General features: G+C 53.5%; 1 protein-coding gene across 9 annotated transcripts in view; it reads right to left on the minus strand.

Moving 5' to 3' along the window:
• Positions 1–537: 537 nt before the first annotated feature.
• The window catches only part of Plekha7 (pleckstrin homology domain containing A7), a 191151-nt gene continuing 179590 nt past the window's right edge, over positions 538–12098 (minus strand). For 4 of the 9 annotated variants that reach the window (XM_051149265.1, XM_051149262.1, XM_051149266.1 and 1 more), the window contains 7 exons: positions 11716–11819; positions 10943–11143; positions 8458–8613; positions 5440–5573; positions 4661–4800; positions 3084–3194; positions 538–1176 (listed from right to left, as the gene is read on the minus strand). In XM_051149265.1, the coding sequence (XP_051005222.1) occupies positions 3094–3194; positions 4661–4800; positions 5440–5573; positions 8458–8613; positions 10943–11143; positions 11716–11819 (836 nt within the window). In that variant the 3' untranslated portion in view covers positions 538–1176; positions 3084–3093. Of the gene's footprint in view, positions 1177–3083; positions 3195–4565; positions 4801–5439; positions 5574–8457; positions 8614–10942; positions 11144–11715; positions 11820–12098 lie in introns of all 9 variants that reach the window. The other 5 variants (XM_051149267.1, XM_051149264.1, XM_051149270.1 and 2 more) reach the window with 3 other exon arrangements.

The raw sequence follows: 12098 nt of genomic DNA on the forward strand, positions 1-12098 counted from the left end.
TGCAAAATATTCATTTCATTATAAAGGCAAAAATAAAATCTTATTTTGGCAAATGTCATGAAGTTGATACTGGCAGCATATGTTGTTAGTTAAAAATAGACAGTAACTTCTAAATATATTCAAGGATTTTTTTTCCTCCTTCTTTTAAGCATATTCAAAAGACAATTTTTCATTTAAAATGTGGCTCCACCCAATGGAGGTGTTTGTTTGTTTTCCTTTTAGTCACTGCTTCCTGTATGTAGACAAGTTTTATAAAGGACCATGAACCCTGAGTCTGGCATGGTCACCTCCTCCTCAGCAGGACTGGAGTCAAGTTAGTGCTGGGCGCTGGCACTGCCCACCCTCCTCAGCAGACTGTGTCCCAGGGAAGCTGTCCTGGGCTTCCCACAGCAGGTAGCAAAGGTCCTTCAGTCCTGCCTGGGGGGAGGGAGGGCTCCAGGACAGGCATTTGTGCGCAGATGCCACCCAATGTGGAGTTTATTGCTATAACATGTCTCTCTTCTGAGAACTGTTTGCTGAGGGACACTCTCTTCACCGACAGTTGAAAAAGCCAAGGCTTCTGAACACTCATGGTTGCTCCTCAGTCAGAACCAAGGGCCAAGGCACAGACGGGCTCGATGGGCTGTCCAGGTGGAGCTCCCAGGGCTGGGCACCGCTCAGGGCCTCTGGCTGACCTCTGCAGCCAGCTGCCTCCCATTTCCTGGAGAGCATGGTAGCAAGCTTCATGCTGGAATCCACCAGAAGCATATCCACACATCCAGCCGCTGTCTGGGTTCATGGATGGCAGGAATGGTGCCCCCACTTGCCCTGCCCTTCTCCCCCCACCCCCACCCCCACAGTACCTGAATCCCTATTGTGTGGCTACAAAACCCTGCAGGCTCACCTTACCAGCCACTCAGTCCTCAAGGTGAATGTTATAAAATATATTCTGATTCTAAAATACAGTGTATTTCGTATCGTGTATCAAAAGTGCTTCTGTCTTCTGTAAAAGGGGATCTGGACTGAAATAAACAGGCATGTGTTATGACGGAGCCCTCGCTCCACGCTGCACCCACTGTGGTGGTGGGCTGCTCTGCCCTCCGGGGGACAATGTCCCAGGAAGATGCTGGTTTGGCTGGGCCCCCGGCTCCGGGCTGCTCTTCTGAGAACTGGATCATGGGTCCGTTACTGCCTGGGCTGGCAAAAAGCACAGGAGACAATGAGAGGCTGGCAAACCTTTGTTCCTGTGCCCACAGTGGGCATGTTTGTTCACACCATGGCAATGACTGGCAGACAGGAGAGCGGGGAGTGTGGGCAGGGTGGCCGCTGACAAGGGACCTTTTCTTCTAGGACCCAGGACACTAGGTTTCGTTTTCCTTCCACCCCAGGAAGCACACGGCACTCACGCCAGTTAACAAACTTGCCCTCCACAGTAAGCCAAGACCTGGGCAAGCCACTGGGGTAAATGGCTCTATTCTTTACTCCCTGGAAGACTAGACAGCTCCGCCTCTGTGCCCTTGCTTAGTAGTTCTGACCTGCCTGTGGCGTCCCAAGAGGAAGAGGCTGAGCTCTGGAGAGAGCATCTAAGGCCTAGCACAAGATGGGATATGGGCGGGGCTTGAAAAACTAGGGTGAAAGGAGCCTCTCACTGGCATCTCTGCCTGCTCAGATTTCTAAGAAAGGAGACATACAACTGTGGTCCTGGTAAGTCCTAGAGGCCTTTACAAAGGGCAGCGCAGGAGCTTTCCATGCAGTTCTGCTCTGCCCCTCCTGAGGGCCACGCTAGGTCCAAGCCAGCTGACCTCCTGGCCTCAGGCTGGCTGGGGTCTGCTGGCTCTGAAGCAGGGGCAGTCCTGAGATGGAGGGGCCTAGTGCAAAGTAATGTCTCCTTTACCCGCCTCTGGGGATGGCCCAGGTGAGGCCACAAGCCAGCAGTGACAGAGGATGAAAGCTGTGGGTTCACACCAAAGAGCCCTGCATCCTGACACAAGCTTCAACCCCACAGGTGTGTCAGCCTCATTTCCTATAAAATAGGGTGAACAGCTTCATAGGGTGGTCGTGGGGATCAGGAGGTACTCGGCACAATGCTAGCATGCGGTAGTCCCTCAGTCCCTCGGCAAGGTTAGACATAATCCACTCAAGCACAGGCACGCTGCCAGGGAGGGGCTGGCTGCAGGGAGCTCCAGTGTGACCTCTGTGGTCCAGGGGAGGACACAGACAGGGGCTGCTGCCCGGCCATGAATTCACTTACAACTGGTCAGGTGCTGGGCTGCCAGCTCCTGGGCGAGGGGGTTGGTGGGTGAGGGCTCTTCTTTTCCCTACCACCTGTCTTGGGGTCATCCCAAGCATCTGGATGGCTTGTGGTTCTGAATCTGCCTCTGTCTCTTCCCTAAGGTACTTGTGACTGATACAGTCTCAGGCCTTGATGTGTGAGGAGGACTGAGCCCAGTTTCTCGGAGCCTCAGTTTGTCTTCTGTAACCCTGGACTTAACAGTTCTTCAGTCTCTTTGGTAAGGCCTCAAAAGAGTGGGGTGTGACTCTTCCCTGGACACTGGCAGTGAGGCCTGTGCTGTTTTGTGGGGTGAGAGGGGTGGCGGCATCAAGCTGCCTTGGGAAAAAGAAATGAACAGGTGCAGCTAGGGTCCTAGAAGACGCACCCAACCTATGGCCCACACCAGCTGTGGATGCAGCCTAGCACAAAATCCTCAACTCACTTAAAACATGGGAAGGGGTTTCACACTTTTTTCCCCTGTACTTCAACTGCACAGTTCTGCAGCACGAACTCTATAAATGGCAACATCATGTGGCAATGTCAAAGGGTTGGAAACCCCGGAGGTATTTCAGCACAATAGTGCCTTTCATGTCGGCCTCGGCTGAAACCTGCGGCCAGAGTTCCTTAAAGGAGAATCTGTTCCCACTGCCTACCGGCCAGGCAGCCCCCACCCCAGCGGCCAGGAAGCCCCCCACCCCAGCGGCCGCGGTGCCGAAGGAAGGAAGCAACAGCAGGCAGCACTGCAGTCAGCGCGCAGCAGTGGGAAGGCAGGAGGGGCATGCTCAGACTATGGGGTGCACAGCAGCAGGACAAGCCAGGCAGGGGCTCTTACTTGGAAGGAGTTAGACAAAGGTGTAGTGCAGTCCGTTGCTTAAGGGGGGGTAAGGTGGCACCGTCCTGGAGGACAGGGGGGCTTTAGGCGGGAGGAGGGCCAGCTGCTGCACTAGACAGAGCACACAGGAACCAAGTGGTGTGTTAGAGTCATCTGTCCACCCACACCACCATGTGCCCTGCCTGGCCCTACTGCCCCCAACTAGGAGCCTGGTCCTGGGGGGCAGACCCATGACACCTAGCTTGCCTGTAGCTTCTGATTCAGAGGAGCGAGCAAGAGTGAAGGAAGGCGCAGAAGGGGAATCAGGGCTGAGTGTCAGCTGTGTGGGAGGAGACCGAGTGAGAGCAAGCACAGCAGGGAAAAGGGTGCTTGGAGGGGACGCAGCCTCCAGAGGTGCTCTGGGGTCTCCAGGAAAAGAGACTGCATGAGTCTGAGCCACAGAGCAACACAAGATCACTCTTAGGCCCTCTGCATGCCTCAAACAGAACAAAGGGTTTCGGAGACTCTGGTTTAGTCTGGTTTTGTTTTGAGACAAGGCCTCGGTGTGGTCTACGCTGGGCCTAAACTTGTATATAGTCAAGAATGCCTTTGAAATCCTGTTCCTTCTGCCTGCACCTGCCCTGCTGGGATCGTGGATGTAAGCCACCACACGAGGCTGCGTTTCAGGAGCTCTGTGGGATCAGGGCATGGGGACAGAGGGCAGGCTGCTCCTGAGAGTCTGGCAGGCGTCTGAGTCATTAGTCACGCCACGGCCTCCAGGAGTCATGTCAAAGCTGCTCCCCACACGAGACCCCGCGGGGCAGCAGCCACTGGGCCTGCACGCCTCAGCCTTGGCCAGCTGGCCTAGAGGGCCTGTAGAGAGAATGGCACTGCTTTGGGTCCTCTGCCTGTCCATCCCAGACATACAGCTGGCCAGGGGTCCACACTGACCTCTGCATGAGTGGGCAAACTACACAGGGTGGACGGTGAGGCTACCGCAGGGAGGGAGATGAGAGTAGAGGGAGAAGCCCAGGGTCCCTTTTCTGACAAGAGTCTCTTTTATTGTTTTCTTTGTGACAGGGCCTCACTCTGTAGTCCAGGCTGGCCTAGCCTATAGCATGCATGCAGCAATTCCCCTGCCTCGGCTTCCTGACAGCTGGCTTTATGAGCACGTGCTTACAGCAGCCTTCATATACAGCACAGTGACCATGTGCTGCATGCACACCGAGGGGATAGTCTCTTGGCTAGGCTGGCAGAGCCTCAGTTCTCAATTCCTGCTTTGTGCCAGAGGGTCACTGAGAACCATGGAAGGCTTTCCAGGCAGAGATTAGAGGGGCTCTCTGCTTTGCCCCGCCTAGAAATCCCTGCTTCAGCGTCACTTCTGCTCCCTTCCTCCTAAGGAAAGACACTCCCCTGTCCCCTTGTCTCAGAGCTAGCAAACAAGGAACTGAGGGACCGCTCTTCTCCCACCTGTCAGGCAGGACAGAGAACACACACCCTTACCTGCCAGTGTTTGCTAAAGTGCTGGCTCTAAGACAAGTCCTACTGAGAGCAGCTGGCAGGAAGCGGGCCCTGGAGGTTGGCGCCCGCAGCCTTACCTGCTACCTGCTTGCTGCGCTGAGAGGCCTCAGAGGCCAGGGCATAGGAGATGTTGATGATCCGCTCCTGCTCCTGCAGCTGCGAGTCCAGGTCGGCCAGGCTGTTGCGGTCCTGGCCTGTCGGCTGCAGGTTGCACATGCTGTTGGGGAACAGAGAGAAGGTTCATGCAAGTGTCCCCGCGGCTGCAGGGAGGGGAGCCTTCAGCACTTTGGGGCATCAGATGTGCGCAGCCTGTTTTCTTGCAGGACAAGAGTGCCTGCTTCTCCCTAAGCCTACAACGAACACAACTCCATGCGTCCTGTAGGCCTCAGGTTAAGGGCTCTGCCTGGAGATGTCTGATAAATCCAGATATCAAGTGGCTAATGTAGCTCTGAACAGAGAGGCCACTTCCTGGGGGCCACGTGTTCAGGAAGGAGGTAAAGCCTCCAGCAGCCTGGACAAGCCGTCTGTGGATCCACAAGGGAGCATGGGAACAAATGTTCATCACTAGAGGTGACCTCAATGAGCTGGCTTAATGGTTTACACTTGCCAATCTCTGGGGACAAATCTGGGGACATGGACCTGGGACAGGAACCCGGCACAAGCTCTTCAGCACCTTTAAGGTGTCTTAGGCAAGCTTTCTCATCTGAGTACCTACCTACCCCTTCAATCAGAGACTCTTTTCAAAGAAAACCTAGCAAAGTATTGACAAGTCGGCCTGGCCTGGGTCTCCCACGGCTGAGCTATCACCTGACATGGGGTCTGTGAGGCTTCCAGACTGGAGCAAGCAAGGGCTGACCTTGACCGGGCGAGGATATTCCGTATCTTCTCGGCCTTCTGATACCGTGCCTGCAGCTCCTCGAGGCTGGGCGGCTCCTCAGGGTCTTGTTCCACGTACCGCTCAGGAATGGAGACTTTCTCTGGCTTAGAGAGCTGGACAGAGGATCAGGTGGTAGGACGGCGGGTAAGCTCACTCTAGTTTGAGGCATGCCACCCTCCCCCTTCCCACCCTGTGAGAAGCAAGCAGAGAGTCCACAGAGGTGAAGAAACTCACTAAGATCGTCAAAAGACTCACATCAAAGCACTCTGTACTAGACAGCTTTCTAGGGGCCGAGGGAAAGGGAAGCAGCAGCTCACTGCGGCTCCCACAGGAAGCACCTAATCCTCAGTGTGGCACTCAAGGCCCAGTGAGTCACAACCCACTCAGTGGAGCTCTCATGTCCCTCCCACATAAGGGCCTTTCTTCTATCCTGTCTAACTCAGGGACCTGGCATCGAGAAGCCCTTCAGCAAGTCCTCCACGGTAGACGGATCGATGGATGACAGAGGAACGAGGGTCCTCTGTGTCCTAGGAAAGTGCTTCAGGGCTGGGATGTACCAAATGAATTTAATCCCAGAGCCTGGGGGGCTAGAGACAAGTGGATCTCTACTCCACGTGGTGAGTTCCAGGCTAGCCAGAGTTACCTAAAGAGGCCCTGTCTCAAAACAGAAAACAACAGCAAAGCCCAACCAACCAACTGACCAACCAAATAAACAAAAAAGGGTGAACCACAGCCAGGCAGCTTAGAGACCACCCAAAACTTATGAGTAAACTGAGGACCTAATCACAGTGAAACATTTCCTGTCTCAAATATACTCCTGAGTCTGGGGGGCCGGGGGGGGGGGGCTGTCATACACATCAGATAGACTGACTGAAAAGTTTAAGCAGCACGCAGCTGATTAATAACCAAGGTGCTTCTCACACTTCTGGGCAGAGCACAGATTTGGGTTCACCTCAATGGATGAAGACTGGTGGCCTTTTTAGCCCCCACCTGCAGCTTGACTGTGCAAGGTGTATCTATGTCATCTTTACTAAAAGCTCTCTAGTTCTTTCCTCTGGGAAAGTGCTCTGTGGGAACCTCATCCCTAACCTTGGGGGCCTTGCTCTAGCTAGAAGGACAGAGGTGATTCTCTCAGGTGACAAGCCCCTCCCCCCTGTTACTCTAGACTCTGCTCTCATAGCCCCCTCTCCTGAAAGAATGCTTAATCTGTGCAGGTTAAGGGCACTTGCTGCCAGGCCTGATGACCTCTTGATCTTGGGGACCTACACAGTAGGAGGTACAACTCTACAGGTTGTCTCAAAAAACTTTTTTTTTTTAATGCTTTTAGGGGCTGGGTTAAGAGCACTGGCTGCTCTTCTAGAGGATGCTGATTCAATTCCCAGCACCCACATGGCAGCTCACAACTGTCTGTCACTCCAATTCTAGGGGATTCAACCCCCTCACATAGACGTACATGCAATCAAAACACCAATGCACATTAAACTTTTCAAAATAATTTTTTTAATTAAAAATAATTTAAAGGTCATCCTTTGCCAGCACCATTCAAAAAATCCCTATTTTTAACCTGTTATCTAAAGCTCTGAAAGCCTCTGACCACACTTTTTAGGACCACTTAAGCCCGTGATTAAGCCCGTGATTTTCAAAAATGTCATCTTAATTTTCTTCAAAGTAGTTTTCTTTGCTCTTGGCTGGGTTGATTTTAGTCTCAGTAACGGAACTGAACTCACATGGCCCTTCACTTTGTTGAAAGGTGGCAGGAAGTATCTGTTATCCCCACCAGGACAGGTCTAGAGAAGGAAGCAGACTGCATTGTAGCAGGAGGATTTAGGTTACAGATAAGGAATTTTTTCCCTGGGCTGGCGGGCCAGTTAAGGACACTAGAGGGCACCCTTGCATTGGCGGTTCTTTTTGACTGAGAAAGCCTAGACTGTTGGCTTCCACTGTGCACGTTGTCAGAGGAAAGGCCCGGGGGGGGGGGGGGGGGGGGGGGGGGGGGGGGGGCAGGAGACTGGACTTGTTGGCTACTGGGAGCAAGAACCAAGAACCCAACCACTCAAGCACCACCTTACCGACAGTGTGCGCTTTGTTCTCAGAGCCCCTCCCTGTGAGTCCCTAACCACTGGCAAAACTAGCCTATAAACCATCTGCCCCGTCTCTTGAAAACAGGAGCACTCGGTATGTAGTTCTGTGCTCTTGGCTTGTGTGAGACCCAGGTTTTAAAACACACACACACCACCACCACCACCAACAACAACAGTGGCACAGCCCCTCTAAGAAGGCACTTGAGGCTCTGCCTCACATCAAATAGACCCAAGCTCATCCTACACATGGGGAAAGTGCAGCTGCCCAAGTCCCTGTACAAAGGTTTAGGGGCACTGAAAATTCAGACAGCAAAGTCGTCTATCTGCAAGCATCTGTAGCATGCCTACTGTGTGCCTTCCCAGTGCTGGGAACACAAAGGACTGAAGCAGCTGCAGACATGGCCCACAGACCAAAGGTGACAGGAGACACCTAGAAGACTTTCTCTTGCCTTGTTTTCCTAGGCCTGCCCTGTCATGACGCAAGTGAGCCACCAGAGGGCACCAGAAGAATGCAAACCAAGACTGGCTCTCCTTGGGGCTGGAAATGTCTCCTGTGATTTTTCAGACCCGCCCTGTATTTTATTTTCCCACCTCGTGTGGTAGCTATAGTCTGCCTGAGAGGCCATTGGCAGGGGCCACCACTAATGCCAGGGGACATTTCCTAAACCTCCTGGGGGCATGCTGAGTCACTTACTCTGCCCACATCATGACTAAGGAAACAGGCACAATTTGCTCCCAATTATGGAAACAGGCCTAAAGCATTAATAGAAAGGCTGGCGCCTTTATGGTCTCAAGCCACTGCTCATGTCCCCACCTTCTGGGGCCACAGTGAAGCTGAACCCTGCTTGGTGGGGGCTGCACGGCGAGGACTGGTGGCCATGACTTCCAGGAAGCACAAGGAAGCCCGTGTCCTCACCTCTCTGCTGATGTCCAAGTCATAGTCCTGCGGCTCCAGGTCCAACTCCATGACAGGTGTGGCTTGCACTTTCAGCCAGCCGTCCTCTTTGTCTTTTCTGTCCCCCTGTGCAGCCCGCTCCAGCAGCTGCAGGTCAAACTCTTGTTCTCGCTTCCACTGGCAACAGAAGAGAGGGTTAACCTCACTTCCTGGCCCATCAAAGAGCCACACGGGGCCCTGAGGCCAGGTGTCCTGGGAAGGTGGATGACCTTTGAGATTTTGGGAAACTGTTGGAGGCGTATGTGTGACAGAAAACAAGGCCTCTACGTCCATCCGGTGACCTCTTCTGCACTGCTGGCTGTGATCTGGTCTAGGACCTCAGGGCGCCCAAATGCACATCCTACTCGTAAGCTCACAGTGGTCCCCAGGGATCTGAACATTCCCAGGTGTAAGAGGGTGACCCCAGGATGACTTGCCCCTTCCAAGTACCCCTCCCCCAAGGCCTTCTGGTTTAGGAGCCATACACACTCTGGGTGTATAAACAGTGGGATGAAACAAACCCTCACTGCCTTCCAGGCCTCGGGGAGGACCTCTCTACTGGCGGTTCTCAGCAAGGCTGAATCCCAGCAGGCCTGGAGAGTTCCAACCAGTCCCAAGGAGCTGGTTGCCCACCAGTGTAGCAAACTGTTGTGGAAAGTGGTAACCATTTGAGGTAAGAGATTTTCCTTAAACCAGAAAACAAATTAAAACTGAAACTAAATGTGAGATGAGATGTAACTGCTCCAAGGCTATTTTACAGTGGCAACTTTCTATCAACTGTCTCTTCCCCAGAGGGAAAAATCTATCCAAGGTGTCTGCCCAGCTCCAAAACAGCTTCCTGTTCACTTCAGACCTCCGACCTTAAGCAAACAAAGGGTACTCTTTTGAGGAGACATGCTTGCGCCTCAGCCGTCTCCTCTGCTCTCCATTTCCCTTGCAGGGAGATGCCTGCACACCCACCCCACGGCCAAGCCCATCGCCACGGTCCACACATTCATGCACAAACTCAAGTTCGCCAGATCAAACCAACAGTTTGAAGTTCAGGGGTGGAATCAATGTTTCACAAGGAAAACACACATTTTCTTCCACGCTCACAAGTGCTCAAAGAGAGGCAAGGCCTCATTTAACCCCAGCCTGATTGCCTCCACAAACAGCAGTTCACTGCACTCTGCAAGGTAACCCTGCGGAAGAACCACGCCAATCCATCACAGGAAGCAACATGTTTATTGGCGTTGATGAGATTTACACAGCCTTTTTTTTTTTTTTTTCAAAGAAAAAATGACAAGGTATTGGAGTTACGGTTCTGAAATACTCTCTGTATTTCAGACAGCAAGTTGAAAAAGCCAGGGTTACCCCATATGTTTACTTAAAAAGCTTAAAAGTTAATGGATTTATAGCTTTTAAAGACGTTGTTTGGTGACTATAAGCTGCAGAGAGGCCCCTGAATAATAGTTCATTTTGCTATCCATTCAAGTTACTAAATCAGAACTGCAAAAGCTTTTCCGTAACGGATTGTGTGACGGGATAGGAGGAACTACAACCGGACTTTGTAGACTTTGTAGAACTTACGTCTGCACTCTCTAAAGTTGGTGTTAGGCCGTGGAATCTGTAAATTCCCAAGGCCCAGACCTCTGCTAATGATTACAGTCCTCAGAGAGCAGCTCCTGGGATGAGTGAATTACCAGTCAGTTGGCCTACACAAAGCAGGGCAGTGGAAAGGGGTGCCTGCTAGGCTAGGGACACAAGAGCTGCTAGTACAAGCCTGGTCAGAGACCGCGCTGGCAGTTAGAGAAGGCCCAGGGGCCATCAAAGAGTCGGTAAAGACAATCAGGCAGGGTTAGAGGCAATGAGCGGCGACACTAGAAGCGAAAGAGCTTGTGCAATGAATTAGGGAGCGAGCAGTCAGGCTCAAGGGCTGGGGGACTAGGGGCTCCAAACCCCGAAGCCAAATGGAAAGTCCCCACAATGGGCCCAAGGCAACCGTGGGCAGGTGCAGCGCCAGCCACCAGGGGGCAGCACCAATTTCCCCAGCCCTCCTGAGGACTCGAGGCCTCAGCACCGTGGGCTGTGGGAGACCACCAGCACCTCAGGGTTGGGGGCACCAACCCTTATTCAGTTGCCTCCCCTCGCTCCAGTATCTGCTTGGGAGGCTGTGTGGCTGACTTGCACATCATCTTGTTCCTCAGCGTCTTCCTCTATTCCTTGGACCCTACACTCTCAAGTCCTTAGTTCAGCGGAGAGGCCATTCTCACTTAGCCCGGAGAACGGGTGAGGCCTCTGTCGCTAGATACCCCTACTACTCTTGTTTCCTGGTCATCCTCTGGCCAGCTCACACGTACAGCTGGGGTTGTGGACAAACAGCCCCACAGGATGTTCTCTCAACCATGTAAGTCACCCTAAGAGGTGACGTGTGTGCTTGGGGGACATGGGGGAGTTCTGGCCTCTGCCCCAGCCCCGCCTAACATACTGAGCCAAGATCTCCAGGCAGTGGCTGGCTGAGGTATCGGGCTGGGAGCAGGCCCGTCCTGTCTCCTTGGCTCAGTGTCCTCTTGCGCTCCCGGACCAAAGCTCTCTGGTGGCGCTTCATCCGCTCCAGCTGCTCCTCGGCGCCCATCTTGCCCCGCTGGTGGTCCCCTGAGTACAGGCGCTCCAAGGCACTCTTGGGTCTCTGAGGAGGAGGCGAGACACAGAGTAGGTGGGGCAAGAAATGCTGCTGCTTCTTGCTTTTAGCACAGGGTCTCAGGTAGCCTAGGCTGGACCTGAATTCACTATGTAGCCAAGGATAACCTTAAACTCCTGATCTCGCCCAAGTGCTGGGCTTACAGGTGTTGACAATCAAGCATGATTTATGCAGATCTGGGGATCCACCAAACCCAGGGCCTTACACAGGCTCTAGAGGAGCACTCTACCAACTGAACTACACCTGCCCCCACCCTGCTTAGTCATCTCAGCCACAGAAAACCACGTCCTCTAAGTACCCAACGCCCTTTGCCCTAATGAGTTTTCTGGACAGAGGCAGGCCCTGAGGCTGGGCCTACCCAGCTGAGCTGACAATCTGCACTCCAGGGTGAACCTAGGGTACAGGCCTCTTGGACTTCTCACGGCCCTGCGAGGGAACAGAGGTGGCAGGGTAATGGCCTCTGGTGAGCAGGGAGGGGCTCTCTAAGGCTCGGTGGCCATTGCCCATCCCAGGGCCCCTCCTACGGAGCGTAAGCCCCTCTACATCCTAAGGCCACTTACAGAGAAGGTCACAGCGCTGTTTTCGGCATTCAGACCCCTCCGGAGTGTGACATAGGGAGCAATGGTGGACGACTGCTGGAGCCTGGATGTGGAGCCCGAGAGCCCTTGGCAAGGAAGGAAGATCAGGTGTATCGGTGGCCACCATTCCCCAAGGCCTCCCTCGTCACCCCACCCTCAGGAGGGACTGAAAGAGCCCCCCACTTGTCCTGCTCTTTCTCCTTGGGCCTAGATGAGGGGGGACACAGGCAGAGAGGAGGGGTGGCCTGGGGTGGCTTTTGTCCCTATCTTTGCTTCCACGCAGAGGTGCCAGGCTGCAGCAGGCAGAAAGAGAAACAAGAGCCTTCATTCCTCTGTGTCATGGGGAATCCCGCTAGGGATAAACA

This window comes from Acomys russatus, chromosome 7 (assembly GCF_903995435.1).
Source record: "Acomys russatus chromosome 7, mAcoRus1.1, whole genome shotgun sequence".
Taxonomy (NCBI): Eukaryota; Metazoa; Chordata; class Mammalia; order Rodentia; family Muridae; genus Acomys; species Acomys russatus.